The sequence below is a fragment of the Ochotona princeps genome, chromosome 3, assembly GCF_030435755.1.
Source record: "Ochotona princeps isolate mOchPri1 chromosome 3, mOchPri1.hap1, whole genome shotgun sequence".
Classification (NCBI taxonomy): Eukaryota; Metazoa; Chordata; class Mammalia; order Lagomorpha; family Ochotonidae; genus Ochotona; species Ochotona princeps.
The window spans coordinates 10,401,855-10,421,666 of NC_080834.1; the positions used below are offsets into that span (position 1 = coordinate 10,401,855).

Below are 19,812 nucleotides of genomic sequence, written 5' to 3' on the forward strand. Positions count from 1 at the left end.
AAGATCTTTCTCTCCATCTCTCCGTAAACCTGCTTTTCTAATCAAAATAGCAAATCTGGTTTTTGTTGTAAGATAGTGATAAATTACCTGGGATAGGTGAGAATGTGGGGGCATCCTGACCGGAGCATCTGTAGATAAGCGTATGAGCTTTACAACTCTTTGGAAAGGCATTCTGTTGGTCTGTTAGCAAGGAAGTGGATATGCCCTTTGCTTTTGGGCACATCCATAGTAAAGAATATGCAGTCAGATTTACAATGGAATACATTGCAGCTAAAAAAGAATGAAGTAGATCTTAATGTACTAATGAGGAAAAGTCACCAAAGGTAGTACTCGCTGAGATAACGAAGGCCACGGCTGTCATTTTCGAGTATGTTCTTAGAGAGTGGGGTGCTGTATTGCACACAAATATTCTGAAAGGATGTGCAGGAAATAGAGTTCGTCCGTGTGGATAGGTGTGTTGTTTTATAGTGTATTTTCATCACAAAGTACATATGTTACACTTCCCAACGAAGTTCATTTATTAACAGTAGTAAACTATTTCAGTAGCCCAAATTTGCATCTGTGAGCTCATATTGCTAGCATGTTTGCTCAGCAGAGATTCTTCAATTCATGATTTTGCATTCTTCCTATAGTATACCATTTGATATGTTTGAGTACTCTGGTTATATCTTTGTCAGTATTAATGTAATTCTTTATTACTAACTTGAGATTTTGTATTCTTTTTCTAGCAAAAGGTGGCCCCATTTATGATGTGGTTTGGAATTCTAGTTCTACTGAATTCTGTGCTGTTTATGGTTTTATGCCTGCCAAAGCGACGATTTTCAACTTGAAATGTGACCCCGTGTTTGACTTTGGGACTGGTCCTCGCAATGCGGCCTACTACAGCCCTCATGGACATATATTAGTACTGGCTGGCTTTGGAAATCTGAGAGGACAGATGGAAGTGTGGGATGCTAAAAATTACAAGCTGATTTCTAAACCGGTGGCTTCTGATTCTACATATTTTGCTTGGTGCCCAGATGGGGAGCATATTTTAACAGCCACGTGTGCTCCCAGATTACGAGTGAATAATGGGTATAAGATTTGGCATTACACTGGCTCTATCTTGCACAAATACGATGTGCCCGCAAATGGAGAATTGTGGCAGGTTTCATGGCAGCCGTTTTTGGATGGAGTATTTCCAGCAAAAGCAATCACTTACCAGGCAGTGCCAAGTGAGGTACCCAGTGAGGAGCCTAAAGTCACAACAGCTTATAGACCTCCTGCTTTAAGAAATAAACCTGTCACTCATTCCAAACTGGTAAGTAAAGTTTTATTACTTTGGTTGGAAAAAATATTGTCATTATGCCGAGTTCTATAAACCCTTTTCTTGTGTTCTTAAGTTACTTAATACCTGACTAGAATATGTAGTGTAGGACAGAGCTCAAAGTACTTAGTTCATTCACATTTGAAGATCTGAGAGGCTGGCACCATGGTTAAGCTTCTGTCTGTGGTGCTGGGATCCTGTACGGGCGCCAGTTTGAATCCTACCAGCTCCACTTCCAAAGCAGCTTCCTTGCTAATATGCTTGGAAAAGCATTGGAGGATGGTTCAAGAACTTGGGCCCCTGAACCCACATGAAGACCCAGATGAAGCTCTGGGTTTGGACCAGGCCAGCTGTGTTCATTATGACCATAAGGTGAGTGAACCAGCAGATGAAAGGCCCTCTCCTTTCTCTGCCTTTCAAAAAAAAAGTTTGAGAATGACCTACCGGGTTTGTAGATGAAGTACTCAAATTCATTTACCAAGCTGGGCCAGTAATGTGAGGCAACAGTGTATATAAAGGATGTCAGAGAGGAGAGCTTGTGCCCGCTTTGTAGGCCTTGGCGACTGCACAGCAGTGACTGATTTGCCCAGTTTGATTTTCAAGGCAAAATGATTCTAGAGGCTTAAGGGGAATCTCTCGTAATTATTAAAACAGTGCTAGACAGGCAGAGCGAGTTTGTCCTTCTCAGGCCCCTAGTTCCCTACCACTGTAAAGGAATAACCAGGGAATTGGTGACTTTATGGTGTGCTTTAAAAATATTTAGCTTTCCATAGCTCAGGAGAGAGACCAGATGGCCCAGATTTGTTTCACAGCACTACGGATTAAAGGTCTCAAAATGAACAGTACGATTGTTGCTTTTAGCAAAGTGACCAGAGATGGGCACTGTGGTACAGCGTGCTAAGCCACCACTTGGAAGTCCCACTTCCCATGTTGGAGTGCCAGAGTGCTAGCTGAGGTCCCGACTGCTTTGCTTCCTACTGATACGAAACTCCCCACAGTTGCATTCTGGAAGGCCGGAGGCGACAGGACTCAAGGTCTGGGCTCCTTCTCAGCTTGGTAGTGCTGGACTTTGGGAGAGTGCAGTAGTAGACAGAAGATCTCTCTCTTGCCCAATTTCTTCTCAATATCTCCTTCTCTTTGTTTTTGTCAATCTGCCTTTCGAAAAGATAAAAATAAGCAGTAAAAATGAAACAAAAAATGATCATACAAAATCCATCAGTTGGTATTGTTCCGAGTAGAAAGGGATGTATGGTCACTTAATTGTTAGGCACTCATGGGGCCTAGCCTAGTAGCCTAGTGGCTAAAGTCCTCGCCTTGAATGTGCCGGGATCCCATCTGGGTGCCGGTTCTAATCCCGGTGGCCCCGCTTCCCTTCCAGCTCCCTGCTTGTGGCCTGGAAAAAGTTGAGAACGGCCCAAAGCCTTGGGACCCTGCACCCACGTGGGAGACCTGGAAGGGGCTCCTTGCTCCTGGCTTCGGATCAGCTCAGCCGTTGCTGTTGCGGCTGCTTGGGGAGTGAATCGTCAGACCGAAGATCTTCCTCTCTGTTTCTCCTCATATCTGTTTATCTGTCTTTCCAATAGAAATAAATAAATCTTTAAAAAAAAAAAAACAAATTATTAGGCACTTTGGAAAGTAGATACTTTTCCAAGAAATAAATATCCCTATGCTTGCATTATTGAATTTCCACCACAAAAACATAAAGGTACAGCCTTTCTTCTTGAACTCAAAGAATGTAGCAGTGATCTGTAACTTCATTCATAGGAATATTCTACTTAAACACGTGATTGTTACATTATTATTTAAGAAAGACTATGTAGAAATAATGTAATATATGAAGCCTTGCAATATTTGTATTTATTCTGTTTGTATTTAGACCAAGAGAAAACATACATTAATCTTCAGGTTTAGCCTATCCCTCCACTGAAAATTTGTTGTATCTAAGATAAAGAAAGAAATAATCCTGACTCATCCTGCCTTCTAAATCCATGTAAGACGGCACAGGAGTAAGAAATTCTAAATTAATGCATATTTTTTGAATTATTTGATTCATTAAACTGTTTGGTTTGTTTTCACATAAAGAAGATTACTTTGAAAATGGTGAAAAGGTAAAAACTGAAAATCAGAATTTTCTGATCTTGAAGATTTCCTACTGAATTTTATTTACTAATTTGTAAAGATGTATTTATTTTTATTGCAAAGGTAGATTTACAGAGATAAGAAGAGACAGAAAGATCTTCCATCTGCTGGTTCACTCCACAAGTGGCTTCAATGACCAGCGCTGAGCTAATCCAAAGACAGGAGCCAGGAGCTGCTTCTGGGTCTCCCACGTGGGTGCAGGGTCCCAAGGCTTTGAGCTGTCCTCAACTGCTTTCCCAGGCCACAAGCAGGGAGCTGGAAGGGAAGTGGAGCAGCTGGGATATGAACTGGCTCCCGTATCCTTCCTGCAAGGGGAGGATTAGCAAAGTGAGTCATCACACCAGGCCCTAATTCATTCTTTTTTTTTTTTTTTTTCAATATTTGAAAGGTGCAGTTATGGATAGAGGAGGAGAGGCAGAGACCTCTGCTGGTTCACTCCCTAAATGGCCGTGACAGCCAGGGCTTGTTCCTCGTACCCTGTGTGGGTGCAGGGACCCGAGCACTGGTGTGGTCTTCTGCACATCAGCAGTGAGCTGGGTCAGAATTAGAAGAGCCAGATCTCGCGCTGACCCCCATGTCGGATGCCAGCATTACAGGTGGTGGCTTTATCCACTGTGCCACACTGCCAACCCTATTTTGTGTTTTTCTTTATCATTTATTTTAGTATTTCACTTTTCAGAGATTTGTTAATTGTTAATTATTAATTGTTAATTGAACAATTGAAATTAACAATTAATTAACAATTGTTAATTAACAATTGGAAAATTGTTAATTATTCCAGTTAGAGCTGGAATAATTCAGTTTAAACAGCTGAAGTGAAATTAACAGAAGTGAATTAACACCAGCTCTTATTAACTGGAAGGTACAATATATCAATTATAAATTTATTCTACTAGTTGGAATATGCCACTGCTAATAATGAGAGCTTTGAAAATTTTGCTAATAATTAAAAAAAATAAGTTTGATAAAGTAGGCTTATTGGTGCATGGGTTAGTGAAGCAGCTGTTGGTCAGGATTTCCACATTCCAGGTTGGACTGCCCAGGTTCGAATCCTGGCTCCACTGTTATGTCTGCTTTCATGTTAACATGCACCCGGAAGGCGGTAGATGGTAGTTCAAGGAATTGCATGCATGGAAGACCTAGGTTGAGTTCCTGGATCCTGGCTTCAGCCATTACAGGCATTTGGGAAGTGAACCAGCATATAAGAACTTTCTCTCTTTAAGATCTGTTTTCTTTGTTTGAATGGCAGAGTAACATTGTTCTGGGGCAAAAAATTCCTTCTGTCTGCTGATTCACTATCTACATGGCCGCAGTAGCTGGGCTGGGCCAGGCTAGAGCCAGGAGCCTAGTGTCCACTTGAGTTGGTCACGTGGGACGCCAGCACCTGCGTGGGTCTGCTGCTGCTTGGCAGCAACGAGCTGAACCCGGAGGGAAACAGCCAGGGCGCGAGCGGCCAGTAGTGTAGGTGGCAATGCTGCCGCTCTGTCTTTTGGAGTCTCTGTCTCTCACATAGTTAAAATTGAAAGAGCTATTTTCCTCTAGTGGAAAACGTGTGTCATTTGTTATAGTGCTTTCTTTGTTTCCTGCAGTTTTGTAGGTTGGAAGTAAATGAATAGAGTAATACTTTCCATCTAGTCATCTTGCCTCATGCATTTCATGGCCTATCATTAAAATAATGAAATCGGGGCTATATATACATACACACACATTTTACATATATGTACATTATATATGTATTTATATGTATATGAATCTAATCTCCATTTCAAAACTGTTTATTTCTGTTTTCCATAGCATGAAGAGGAGCCGCCTCAAAATATGAAACCACAAGGAAATGATAAACCCATATCAAAAACAGCCCTTAAAAATCAAAGGAAACATGAAGCTAAGAAAGCTGCAAAACAGGTATTTGGGGTGTTAAACTTGTCAGAACAGAAAGACAATTCAAATTTGCTTTGCCTTAAAGTTTAAAGTACTATATTGGTTGTTATAAAATGGTATCAAATTAGACTTCAATAATATCTTTCTTTTGTTTTGCCTATGACTTTTTCAGTAGTCTTGTGCTTTGACAGTTAATGAAAAAAGCTAGGTTTGACCTTAAAGCCTGAGGCTCTGTGGGATTGTGTGGTGTGTTATTTGCTGCTGACCCTTTTTATACAGACTGTCTGAGGTGGTATCACTCTTTTACCTTTAAGCAAGAGAGACTGTCATGATGGACTGAGGTCAGCCATGTCTGGGCGCTCCCCCGTCTATGTCAGCATGTCTTGTTCGAGTCCCAGCTGCTACCCGCTGCCCATCAAGCACCCTTGGCATCTCCCCAGCCACTTGGGAGGCATCAGGGGAGTTTTTGGCTCCTGTCTTCAGCTTTGTCTAGCCCTGACTGTTGCAAACATTTGGAGAATGAAGCAGCAGACGGGAGTTCTTTTTTTTTTTAAATTTAATTTTATTTTATTTTTATTAATTACATTGTATTATGTGACATAATTTCATAGGTACTGGGATTCTCCCCAGCCCCCCAAACCCTCCCCCCATGGTGGATTCTTCCACCTTGTTGCATAACCACAGTTCAAGTTCAGTTGAGATTCCCTCATTGCAAGCATATACCAAACATAGAGTCCAGTATCTTATTGTCCAGTCAAGTTCAACGGCTTCTTAGGTATACCCTTTCTGGTCTGAAGACAGAGCCAGCAGTGTATCATCCTGATCAATTAAAAGCTCCAACATACCATCAGCAAAAATTTACATCATTATGGAATTAATTGACATAGTAATGAATAACCAGTATGTTAAAAATAAATGCGAGTTCTTAACCACCTTCTGTGACCACCTCATTGACATTTCAATTTTAGTTTATACACAACATATAACACACATAACATAACATGTTATACGTAACATCATATCATCTTAAATTAAGGCAAACATGTGGTATTTAACCTTTTGGGATTGGCTCATTTCCCTTAGCATTATGGTTTCCAGTTTGACCCATTTGGCCACAAAGAACTGCATTTTGTTTTTTTTAATAGCTGAGTAGTATTCCATGGAGTAGATGAACCATAGCTTTCTTATCCAATCCTCTGCTGATGGGCATTTTGGCTGCTTCCATGTTTTTGCAATTACTGATTGTGCTGCTATGAACATAGGAGTGCATGTTGGTTTCTCATAAAGCAAGTGTTCTGGATATATTCCTAGGAGTGCTATTGCTGGATCATACGGTATGTTGATTTTGAGTTGTTTGAATGTTCTCCATACTGATTTCCATAGAGGCTGTACCAGCCTGCAGCCCCACCAGCAGTGGAGTAGGGTTCCCTTTTCCCCACAACCTCGCCAACAAATGTTGTCGGTGCAGACAGGAGTTCTTTCCACTCTTTGCCTTTCCAATAAATAATAAATCTTTAAAAAATAATTTTAACAAAGGATGAAAATGACTGAATTGTAATAAAGTCAGTTTGTCGATCAGTATTGCATTACTGAATGCAATTATTCAGCTAGGAATCTAAATGTCAGAAATGCCCAAATGATGCATTCATTCTAAAGTATTTATTTATTTGAGTCCTAGTTGAAAAGCCACACTACTGTAATAATTGATAGTTCAGTCGTTGCATCGTGTGGCTCGCGGTGCTAGTGTGGCCAGGCAGGCTGGGAGTGTTCCGGCAGTGATGCTGTGCTGGTTGTTTGAGATTCAGACAGTGAATGTGTTAGTCTCCTTAGACTGCCATACAAAAGTATTGTTAAGTTGGGTAATTTTAAGATATTTATTTATTTATTTATTTAAGAAAATGGGAATTTTTTTTTAAAGATTTATTTATTTTTATTGTAAAGCCCGCTATACAGAGAGGAGAAACAGTGAGGAAGATCTTCTGTCTGATGATTCACTCCCCAAGTGACTGCAACGGCTGGAGCTGAGCCAATCCAAAGCCAGGAGCCAGGAGCTCTTCTGGGTCTCCCATGCAGGTGCAAGCTCCCAAGGCTTTGGATTGTCCTCTACTGCTTTCCCAGGCCACAAGCAGGGAGCTGGATGGAAAGCAGGGCTGCCAGGATTAGAACCGGTGCCCATATGGGATCCCGGTATGTGCAAGGTGAGGACTTTAACCACTACACTATTGCGCCAGGCCCAAGATACTTATTTTTAAATTAATTTTAAAAATAGAGTTACAGAGAGAGGAAGAAATAGAGGGAGCTTCCATTCACTGGTTCACTCTCCAAATGCTTACAACAATTGGCTATGCCAGGTTGAAGCCAGGGACTGGGAACCATGTACACCTCGTCCACGTGAGTACAGCGGCCCAAGGTCTTGGCCCAGCTTCTCATCCCAGGCACATTCCCAGGAAGTTGAATCAGAAGTGGAACAGCCAGGACAGAAATTGGTGCCCATGTGGAATGCCAGCGTTACACGTGGTGGCTTTATCTGCTATGCCACACTGCCAGCCCTGGATAATTTGTAGACAGCAGCCATATTGTTTATGGTCCCGTAGCCAGGGGAGTCCAAGAGGGCCTGCTTCTCTCAGATCATACTCGCTTTGTCTTCTCACATGTCCCGTGAGCCTCTTCTTAGGGTAATAATGCCACGCACTGAGGGAAGAGGTCCCCCGTCTTAGATCTGTCACCTTGGAGAGAAGGTCCCAGTGTAACAGGACACCAGCATTCGAATCCTAGCGGCAGTGGAGGTACATTTATGTCAGAATATTTACTTGTTTTATTTTTAAAATTTATTTCATTTGAAAGGAAGAGAGAGCAAAAAGCAGAAGAAGGGAAGTATCCTATAATCAGATGTCTCACTCAAAAACAATCCATGTTAATGTAGCTGACTTGGCCTGGTACGTGGGCCGAGCAAGCTCATCCTGCACTTCCAGCGTTGCATCCCTCTGGGGCATCGGTTCAAGGCTCAACTGCTTTACTTACAGTCCAGCAGAGGATGGCGAGAGGCCTTGGGCCTTCAGCACCTGCGAGGGAGACCAGGAAGAAGCTCCTGTCTCCCAGCTTCTCTGGCCTTGTGGCCATCTGGGGAATGACCAGCAGGTAGAAGAGCTCTCTCTCTCCTCCCTCTCTGTGTAACTCTGACTTTCAAATAAGATAAATCATAAAATATAAATCACTGTTGTTGCTTACTAAAGGTAATACTGTTAATCCACCATTATTGAATTGCTCTGTAAATGTTTTCAAATGATAGCAGAGGGTTTTTAACACATAGTAGGTCTCATGCATACATGTTTTTAAAATATTTATTTTTATTGGAAATACAGATCAGATTTATGGGGAGGAGGAGAGACAGAAATATCTTTTATCCACTGGTTCACTCCCCAGATAGCTGCAACAGCCAGAGCTGAGCTGATCCAAAGTCAGAAGCCAGGAGCTTCTTCCAGGTCTCCCATGCGAATGCAGGGTCCCAAGGCTTTGGGCCATCCTGTACTGCTTTCCCAGGCCACAAGCAGGGAGCTGGATGGGAAGTGGAACAGCCAGGACACAAACCAGAACCTATGTGGGATCCTGGCTCTTGCAAGGCGAGGATTTAGCCTTTGAACCACCCATATATATTTTTGAAATAAGTGGCTGGAATTACATCTTTGAAGAAATATAGCTAAATAATCCTTATAGTTAATTTTCTGTTGGTAATACTGCAGTGTGCAAATTAGATGAGTGTATTTGGTTTTACAGATTCTGAAAGAACAAAGTTGTAGAGCTGCATCTAAAAGTGGTCTTGCTGGCAGTCCTGAGGTGGTACAAGGCAGCACGTGCTGAGGCATGGGGTGTGTGTGTGTGTGTGTGTGTGTGTGTGTGTGTGTCTTCTTTCTATAAAACTCCCAGGATATGGGCCTGGTTCAGTAACCTAGTGGTTAAAGTCCTCGCCTTGCACGTGCCAGGATCACATAATGGCACCAATTCTAATCCTGGCTCCCTGCTTCCCATCCAGCTCCCTGCTTGTGGCCTGGGAAAGCAGTCAAGGACAGCCCAAAGCCTTGGGAGCCTGCACCTGCGTGGGAGACCTGGAAGAGCTCCTGGCTCCTGGCTTCAGATTGGCTCAGCTCCAGTCATTGTGGCTAGTTGAGAGTGAACCAGCAGATGGAAGATCTTCCTCTCTGTCTGTCCTTCTCTCTGTATGTCTGACTTTTCAACAAAAATAAATAAATCCTAAACAAACAAACAAAAACAACTCCCGGGATTCAGTCATGAGGCCTCCACCTAATGACTTTCCATCATTCTGATCACTTCACACAGGCCTTACCTTTGAGTAACAAAATTGGATTCAATTTCCACTCTCTTTTTACCTCACAAGGGAGATTAAATTTCAACACATGAATCTTTGGGGTGATTACTCATATCCCGTTCAAACCATAGCAGTTGTCAAACAGAACATTACCAGAATTTACAGGCTCCTTAAGAATAGAAACTCGGGGACTGGCGCCTTGCTTAGCAGTTCTATACGCCACCTGTGGCACCAGCATCCCATATGGATGCCTCTTTGAGTCCCAGCTGCTCCACTCCCCATCCAGCTCCCAGCCAATGACCTGGAAAAGCAGAAGAGGAGAGTCTGTGGGCCCCTGTACCCAGAAGAATATCCAGGGTTCTAACCTGGAACTGGCCATTTAGGGAGTGAACTAGCAGATGAAAGATCTCTCTGTCTCTCCTCTTTCTGTAATTCTGCCGTTTCAATAAAATAAATAAATAAAGCTTAAAAACAAACAAACAGAAATTTGGGCTAAATGTTTGGCACAGCAGTTTCAGTGCCGCTTAAGATACTTGTGTGCCGTATCAAGGTGTCTGGATTTCACTGTCAGTTCTGCTCCCCACTCCAGCTTCTACATAGTTAGCACGTAGTGGTACCTTCCTGCCATGCCTGGGCTGGCTCCGTTGACTGACTGCTGAACTGTGCAGCTGCCCCAGCCTTGGTCGGGGCATTTCCCGGGGGGCTTCAAGGATAAGTAGGGTTCAATGGATGACCTGCGGAGACATACCCTGCGTCCCCCAGGGCCAGCCCCTTTGGAGAAATAAACAATGGTTCCCAGTCAGTGTTCCTTCAAAGTGCAGAAATGACACCAGGAAGGTTATCCGGGCTTGGATCCCACAGAAGCAACGTAGAGGTTCTTTATCAGCAAAACGGGTTCTAGGGAGCTGGGTGACAGAGCAAAGTCGATTGGACCATGGATTCATCTGTACAAGACTTTGGTCCACCTGCTGTCACCCATTACACCTGCCTGATCATGTGCACTCTTGTTGTGGAGGTATTCTCAAGAGCAAAACTTTAAATACCTTAACTAGAAAAGTCCTATCATGTTCCCAGACCATCCCTAGAATACCCAGAAGGTAGGAATGCCTGTTCGCTTGTGCAGGATCTCCTGGTTTGCACTCAGGACCTTTGATTTCTGTCTTTTATGGGAATGTGTAGTGTACTTCATGATACCTTTAATTCAGATTTTTTGACCACACAAAATACAGATAAAATTACACATTTGGTTTCTGTAGTATATGTACCAAGGCTGTATTAATTGAAATACTTTGATGTTTTTTAAAACTGAATTTTAAGAAAATTATTCCTGCAGGAAGCAAGAAGTGACAAAAGTCCAGATTTGACATCTACTCCTGCTCCACAAAGCACGCCACGAAACATCACCTCGCAGTCAACTTCTGGAGACCCTGAGGTGGACAAAAAAATTAAGAACCTGAAGAAGGTGAGAAACTTAAAAAGAGCTATGTGTACTGAAAGAAGTACTTGAGAATGGTGTTAGCGAAAGTCAAGGTTGGTTGCCTGAAGCCAGTTATCTATGGATGGTTTCCTAACCTTGGGAAATCAGCAGAGGACGGCCCAAGTACTTTGGAGCCTTAGTCTCACATAGGAGACCAGGAAGAGGCTTCTGGTTCCTGGCTTGGGATTGGCTCAGTTCCAGCTGTTGTGGCCATTTTGGGAGTGAACCAGGAGATGAAAGATTCTTTCTGTCTCTTCTCTATTTGTAATTCTGCTCTTCAGATAAAAATAAATCTTTAAAATACACACACACTCAAATTTTGCTTTTACATATGCTTTTCTAACTTCTAACTTTAAAATGGTTTACCTGGGGCTAAATGTTGTGGCGTGGTGAGTAAAGCCACCATATGCCATACTGACAGCTCATTTGGGCACTCCTTTGACTCCTTGCCAATCTGCTTCCAAATCAGCTCCCTGCTAGTGGCCTGAGAAAAGCAGCAGCACGTGGCCCTGCCGTTTGGTCACTTGCCACCCACTTGGGAGACCTGGGTATAACTCCTGGCTTCAGCCTGGCCATTGTGGCCATCTGGGGAGTGGGCCAGTAGGTGGAAGCCATCTCTCTCTGTGTCTCTCTGTGTCTCTCATTCTGTCTCTGATTCTTTGAAAATAAATAAATATTCAAAAAAATAGCTTAACCTAACATTTTAACGGACCGTTCTTGATAGAAATATAAGATAATTGACTATCCTTATTAAAGTCTCACATTCACATAGCTCAGTTGTCATTAGGAAAATGTGGGCCTGGTGGTGTGGCCTAGCGGCTAGAGTCATTAGGAAAATGTACCAATCAAACGGCTTTCTTCCTGCTTCTTGACTCGTATTTGATGTTTATAGAAACTGAAAGCAATTGAACAACTAAAAGAACAAGCGGCCGGTGGGAAACAGCTGGAGAAGAACCAGGTATGTGCTGCGTGCTTCATCTGTGGTCCTAATCACAGCCACTTCCCCCGGCACTTCTGCTGTAAGCAGTGATTTAATGTGATAAAAAAAAATCACGTTAATTTTTAAGAGTAGGCATTTCTCTTTCTTGAACAGTGTTCAACTTATCTGGACAATAAGATGCTGGACTCTATGCTTGGTATAAGTTTGCAAAGAAAGCATCTTGATTGAATTTGAACTGTAGTACTGCAACAAGGTGGAGGAATCCACCAGGGGGGAAGGGCATCGGGAGGGGTGGGGGAAACCCAGAGCCTATGAAACTGTCACATAATGCAATGTAATTAATAAAAAAAAATGAAAAAAAAAAACGATGCATATAGCTGATGGGCGAGTCACTAGCCCTCATATGCCAGTGAGGCCGCTGCTGGAAGAGCCGGCGGTTCCCCGTGTCAGTCACCCGCTTCCTGGGTCGCCTCTTCCCTCCTGGCTGCACTGCTGCCTCAGCCCACGTTACGTGGGAAATCTTCCGCAAAGCATTCAGAAAGTCAGTTCCTGTCGTTTCCCAACTTGAGTCATATCAGATATGTTAAAATTTGTTTCTAGCGTGTTTTTAAAGTGCATTTACCCACAAATCTCAAAAGTGTCAGAAATATTCTTTCTCCTGTTGTTTTAGTGACAAAACCGATAATTTTTCCTTTTCTTTTAGTAACTTCTTTGTGTTTGAACTTTTCCAGTTGGAGAAAATTCAGAAAGAGAAAGCACTTCTTCAAGAGCTGGAAGATTTAGAATTGGGTATTTAAAGTTTCATCCAAAACAGGTGGCTACCAGAAGTCAGTTCAAGCATCTCTTCTGTTAAGCTGTTGGTCTACGTGGGACACCCATGTGCCCACATTTAATGTGGCTCTATAATTTTAGCCATTCATTCAGGATTCTGCTTGTGTGTAAAGATATTTAATAATGCCTGTTAAGTTGACTTTTACATTCTGCATCCTGTATCATGTCAGTATGCAATACAGAAAGAGAAATGAACTTTCAGCTAACTAAGCTTGACAGATTGAGAGACAAATGTCATTGTTTTTTTCACAAGGGGCAGTATTTACCACATAAATGAAATAAAGACATTTTAAATTTAATCATTTTGTCTTTATTTTAAATTTCTTTACTAATTTATGAGGCATGTATTAAATTAAGAGATATATATTGTAATCTATCATATATATATTTTAAAGATTTAATTCACTTGTTTGAAAGACAGAGAAGAGAGGGAGAGACGAGAGATCTTCCACTCGCTGGTCTGCTGTTTCCTAAATGGCCACAGTAACGGAGGCTGGGCCTGCCAGTGCCAGGAGCCGGGCATGCTCCCCTGGCTGGCAGGGACCCAGACACCTGACAGGTTGTCTGCTACCTCCCAGGGTGCAGCAGCAGGAAGCTGGATCCAAAATAGAGCAACTGAGACTGAACCTAGCACTTTCTATGTGAGCAAGGGCCAGGCCAACCGGCAGTGTCACAAGCCTGGCCCAGAGAGTTTTTAATTCAGGAATTTCAAAATGGTTCCTGGATTGAGCCACCTGTGTGAATGCATCAATATCCAAAGCATGACAAACTTGGCCAGAATTTCTAAGTAGTGACATGATAGGATGTGACTGTGAGAGCCCTGCTGTCCCCATCATACCCAGGTTTTGTTGGCTCTGAAAAGGAGGGGTGGGCTAAGCACGTATCAGGCACCCTCATCTCTAGGCCTACTCAACTGGCAAGGTCATCAAGTCAAACCAGATTTAGCAATAACAATCTGTATACATGGGTCAGTTCACTGGATATACTGCAAATTACAAAGGAAATTTAGAAGCATAAAGTTATTTAGGGATATGTTTGTGGATTTGTTAACTTCATGCATCAGAAGGCAATTCAAGATTCCAGATGTGGTACCAAAGGATACTACCAGAGAAAAATATTACAGCAAGTATTCGCTGTGTAGTACTGGGCAAATACGGTAGACACATGTTGACTGTGTTAATATTTCTTGTGGCTTTTGCCTTTGTGCCCATGGGAAAATTTCACTTCCATTGCCCCTTGAGTTAGGCCTGACTGTATTTCTTGATGCTTCTAACAAAGTGTTAATGAAAAATGAGCAGAAGGGTTGATGAGCTGATATTTGATTTTTGTGCCGCCTTTCCTGCTCTGGTGGACCCGGAGTCCTGGGGGTGAGTTAGCACCATTATAGATGGAGGGTCTCCAGTGAGCAAGATTAGCAAAATCCCCCTTTCAAATCATGTTGGACTTAAGACCTGAGTGAGAAATAGACTTGCTTTTTAAGCCATTGAGATTTTTGGAGGTGTTGTCTATTTTCAGGATAATTTAGCCCAGTGATTCCCAAGTTTTGTTGAATTTTAATGATCAAACTCCCTTCACAGCAGTTACGTTTTAAGAAAAAGTTAGTGGTAGAAATCAGGTGTCTATATTTTTGATTCTGCAATGACTCCAGTGTGTTCCCGAAGTTTGGGAACTTAGCCCATGTTCCCTACAATATGTGATACTATGTTCCTAAAAATGTGTCAACAGTCAAGTGACATTTTTTTCGCTTAAGAAGTGTTTCTAGAAAGCTTAAAATAGAAATAAATTATGGCACACCTTATGGACATCTTTGCTATATTTATAATGTTTCAGGTGATTTTATTCTTTGTTTTCATTTGGATATGTCAAACATCCTATGGTCATCTTTTACTAAATATTTTCTACTTTTGGCATACCTAGTTTTTTTTTAATTTGGTGTAATCTTTTTAAGTATCAAATGTAGCTCTCTCTTGGACTTTGTTATTGTTTTTTTTTTTTTAAGATTCATTTATTTTTTATTACAAGGTCAGATATACAGAGAGGAAGCGAGACAAAGAGGAAGATCTTCCGTCCGATGATTCACTCCCCAAGTGAGCTGCAACGGGCCGGTGCGCGCCGATCCGATGCCAGGAACCAGGAACCTCTTCCGGGTCTCCCACGCGGGTGCAGGATCCCAATGCATTGGGCCGTTCTCGAGTGCTTTCCCAGGCCACAAGCAGGGAGCTGGATGGGAAGTGGAGCTGCCGGGATTAGAACCAGCGCCCATATGAGATCCCAGGGCGTTCAAGGCGAGGACTTTAGCCGCTAGGCCGCTGTGCCGGGCCCTGTTATTGTTTTTAAAATCATTTAATTGATGTGAAAGGCAGATCATGTGTGCGGGGCTTCACTTCTTACACGCTTGCAGTAGTCAGGGCCTGGACCTTCTTCTGGGGCTTCCGCACGAGTGGGGCACCCCAAGCGCTGGGGCCATCTGCTGCTTCCCAGGCTGCACCTGGCAGGAATCTAGAGCCAGAAAACAGAGCTGGGACTCAAAGTCGAACGCTCCAGGACGGAATGACAGGAGTGCCAGATGCCTTCCCCCAATCAGTGCTTTCCTTTCTCAGTAATTTTCTTTCTTTTTTTTTCATTTTTTATTATATTTTTGACAATCTTTACACAGTTACTTAGGGTAAAAAGGTTCAAGGGTTACAGGAAAGTGGGTAAGACTATTATTTCCACATTGTTTCCTTCATGTATCTGAAGTAAAGGGGGATATTAAGGGAGAGGCCCAGTCTCCCACCTACCCCAGGTCCCGGATGTGGGGCGTGCTCCGAGGGTCTTGCTCAAATGGTTATGATAGTTCAATAGTTATGAATCGCTGCCAATCTCGCCATTCCAAGCATGATGAGGTCATTGAAGAAACCACTGATTGACATAGTCTATCATAGAGTCTCCATTTGCCAAGTATTTCACTGCCAATGTATAGCTGAGGTGGTTGATGACTTGTTCTGTCTTCTGTCTTTTCTTGGCTAGGGTTCTGAGTCCGGCATTTCGTTTGGGGAGATCCCCGAAGTAACTTTGAGGTGTTCCTAGACCAGATTCTTGTATGTACTAGCAAGCACAGGGCCCAGTACGGTCCATTGCCTGGATCAGCTGGTGGTTGCAATTGCTGGGTTGGTTCTGTTTCCAGCCCTGTCTTCCACTGGAACCAATTGGTGTTGCAGTCCAGCCTGATTCTGCCCAGCACATACTCAGCCCTCACATCAACCAGTGGGAGCTGCAGCCTTAGTCCGAGCAACCCACAGTAACCCCCACCAGGCCCGACCCGTACCGTCATTTGCCAGTATGTGCAGCAGACTAGTCCAGTCTGTCCCACATCCCATTCGGCTCTCATACATGTCAATGGGCATTGAAGCCTAGTTCCATCTAACCAACTCCACTATGCAGCCCACACAGATGTTGTTGGGTTCCTTTCTGTCTGGCCACCCCTGCCCTGTCCTGGTTTTTGTGCTCTCCAGTGAAGAGTGGTAACCCCGAGGGAGGAGCCCACTATTTCCCTACTAGGCCACTCCTACTTCCAGATTATGCACTCTCCAGGTGGTTCTGTGGTTTGACTTGACAAAATTAGCTCCCAGAGCCAGCTTCTGCCAGGTGATGCTGTGACTAAGCCCAACCATCCCTCACCCACTCTAAGTTTTGCTTGTACCAGTAGGAATAATCCGCCCAGCCTGGCTTTTCCCTGATCTGGTCCACATGAGGCCCACAGGTGTTGTAGTCCTGCACCCAGCCCAACTCACACTTTCCATGGGAGTGGTTGTCCAGCAGAGGAGCCCACATTCCCCTGCTGGCTTTGCCTCCTCCCCCCGATTTTCACATGTGCTGTTTGGGCACTGCAACCACATCTGATACGGCTCATCTCACCTTGGCATTCCTTAATGTGCACTGGTATGTGTCACAACCAAACCTGGCTCGACTCACTCTGTTCTGGTGCTTGGATTCGCCAGTGGGTGATGTGAACAGGTTCAGCCTGGTCTGTCCCCAACCCATGCCAAATGTATGCCAGTGGGATAATTTCCATGGCCTATTCTGGGTTGTTTCCTATCATGCTTCTTGCGCTTACCTGCCTGGTCTGTGTCCTGCCAGACGGGTTGCCCAGGCTCCTCCATCAGAACCTCTCCCAATGCCAGATTTTGCACGTGCCAGTTGGTTCATGAGCCAGCCCTGCTCAGTTCACCTCCTGTCCTAGCAGGAACAGTGGCTTTTCCTGACTGGCCTTCCACGCAAGCTGGTTCTTGTTGGATGTTTCCGCGCAACCATGCTAATGCAAGAATGTTAACTGGCATCTTACCCCTTAGGCTAGCCCTGGGCTGTGATTGTTGTGCACTATTGTTTCTTCATTTCCCGATTCACTTGTTTGATTTTGCAGTTTTGTTTGTTTACTTAATACAGTTTCCTGTTTGTTACTGCTATCATGGAGACCATTTTTGTTTGTTTTTGTTTTTTTAAAAATATATTTTTATTTTGAATTTTGATTTGTGTGGTACAGTTTCATATAGGATGGGATGGGATTCCCCCCCCCCCCCGCCCAAACTTCCATCCCCTAACAGATTTTCCCCATTTTGCTACAGTGGAGTAGTCCTTTTTAAGGAATCATAATTCTATCAGTTATTTAAGTGTACCCCAACCCCGTTGGTACAGACAATGTCAGACAGTCCAGCATCCCACTGTCTGCCCATGTCTAACAGTTTCATTGGGAATCCATCTTTTGTCTGGAAGCAGGGATACATGTTTTATTATGCCCCCACATCTGTATATGATAGACTCCAGTACTCCGTCACTGTACATTTCCATGATTGAGAAGCCATGAACTTTTTTGTAAGAAGTAAGGAGGCTAGATTAAGGATTTTTTTTAAAGCTTTATTATTATTATTATTATTATTGGAAAGGCAGATTTACAGAGGGCGAGGGAGAGAACTAGAAGTCTTCTGTCTCTGGTTCACTCCCTGAATGGCTACAATGGCCAGAGGTAAGCCAATGAAGCTAGGAGCCAGGAGCTTTTTCCAGGTCTCCCATGCGGGTGTGGGAACCCAAGGCTTTGGGCCATCCTCCACTGCTCTCGGAGGCCACAAGCAGGGAACTGGATGGGAAGTGGAGTAGTTAAGACATGAGCTAGCACCAATATGGGATTCTGGCATTTGTAAGGTGAGGATTTAGCAATAGAATTTTGTTCTGCATACCCCATCCTCCCTCTCCTTCTCCCCCAATGTACCATTTTTAAAAAGACTAAATTGAGCTTTATGTACCCAAAGAAATTTTATATGTCAGTCTGTGGTATTTGTATTGTACCCAAAACATTAAGGGAAAAAAGTTTTGATATTTTGAAAAGTTGTAACGTGAGCAAGGTCATGTTGGCACCTCCTCTGTGTCTGTATGTAAGGACACAATCCATTTGCAGCCACAGTCATGCTGAGATGCAAGTCCCCCATCAGCTCCGTGGTCAGGCCTCCACACCACCATGATACTTCCGCAGAGACAGCTCAGTGCTGGACACCTGAAGGTAGGCATCAGGCTGGGACACGGCTGCGGTTGTATAGGTCACCCCCTCCAATGCCAGTACCATATACAGGGTGCTTATTCGAGGCCTGGCTGCTCCACTGTAACCCAGCTCCCTGATAATGCAGCTGGGAAATAAGAGGAGAATGACCCAACTGCTTGGACCCCTGTGCCCATGTGGGAAACCTCAAAGGAGCTCCTGGCCTCTGGCTTCAGATTAGCTCAGTTCTGGTCATTGTGGCCATGAGCCATAGATGGCCTCTCTCTTGGACCTGGCATGGGGGCCCAGTGGCTAAATCCTTGCCTGGCATGCTCCAGGATCTCATATGGGCACCAGTCCCTGTCCTGATTGCTCCACTTCTCATTCAGCTCTCTGCTTGTGGCCTGGGAAGGCAGTAGAGGATGGCCTAAAAAGCCTTGGGACCCTGCACCCACCCACGTGGAAGACCCAAAGGAAGCTCCTGGCTCCTGACTTCGCGTCAGCTCAGCTCTGACCATTGCAGCCAGAAATTGGGAAGTGAGTCAACCGACCAAAGCCTTTCTAATAAAAGTACATGTGTCTTAAAAAAAAAAAAAAAAAAAAAGGAAGAAGAAGCTCTCCTTTCTGTCCTTCTCCCTCTCTGCTTCTTAAATTCCTCTTTTAGGTGTGGAGCCCAGGGCTGTCTTTGAAATGTACTTGTTGCTTACACTTGGAGGAAAGTCCTTGCCAGTGGTTCCTTTTCAGCCCGCCCCCTCCCTCCTTCTGTGGACCTGCCTTGGTTTCACCAGCTCTTAGTTTTACTCTACCCCAGTACGTTGTGGAAATGATCTGTCAGCCGGTTAGTGCAATGCCTTCTGCTTTCTGTTTCCTAGGATGTCCGCAGTGCCCCGTCCTTCCTCCTTTTCCCTGTTGCCATGGTACTTGTACTACACTTGCTGCGTTGTCACCATGAGGATAGACAAAAAAGCTCCTGTCTGCTCTGCTAAACTGGAAGTGAGAAAGGCACACTTCTCGTTACATTTCAGAATGTGTACGACCTAGGGGGGGATTTGAAAATTGGAAGTCATTTACTAATGTCACCTGCTACGAAGGTTCTTCGTAAGGCCAGTAGGGGGTTCCAAAGATGGAAGTGTAGGTAAATTCAGGAGAGCTTGGAAATGTTACTGTGTATCTGGAGCATGTCTATTTGTGTTAAAGTTGTCATTTTAATCATCTGGATTACTGATCTTTCTTCTTTTCTCACCATTAGATTCCTTGAATGAGCCCCATTTCTCCCCTTGCCATGAACTTACTCCCACTTTTCCTCTAAACTTCTCTATTCATGACCTCCCATGGACTGAAAATGAGTCATGTTCCAGGAGTTTGTTGGTAAGTCAGCAACTTATAGAATGGGGCAATATTTTCC

At 43.7% G+C, this 19,812-nt stretch overlaps 1 protein-coding gene across 1 annotated transcript in view; it reads left to right on the forward strand.

The window, feature by feature from the left end:
- EIF2A (eukaryotic translation initiation factor 2A) overlaps nucleotides 1–13,197 on the forward strand; it is a 42,984-nt gene extending 29,787 nt beyond the window's left edge. The window contains exons 10-14 of the mRNA XM_058661435.1: nucleotides 729–1,300; nucleotides 5,240–5,350; nucleotides 10,984–11,112; nucleotides 12,020–12,085; nucleotides 12,799–13,197. Of these exons, the coding sequence (XP_058517418.1) occupies nucleotides 729–1,300; nucleotides 5,240–5,350; nucleotides 10,984–11,112; nucleotides 12,020–12,085; nucleotides 12,799–12,864 (944 nt within the window). The 3' untranslated portion in view covers nucleotides 12,865–13,197. The remainder of the gene's footprint in view (nucleotides 1–728; nucleotides 1,301–5,239; nucleotides 5,351–10,983; nucleotides 11,113–12,019; nucleotides 12,086–12,798) is intronic.
- The last annotated feature ends 6,615 nt before the right edge of the window (nucleotides 13,198–19,812 follow it).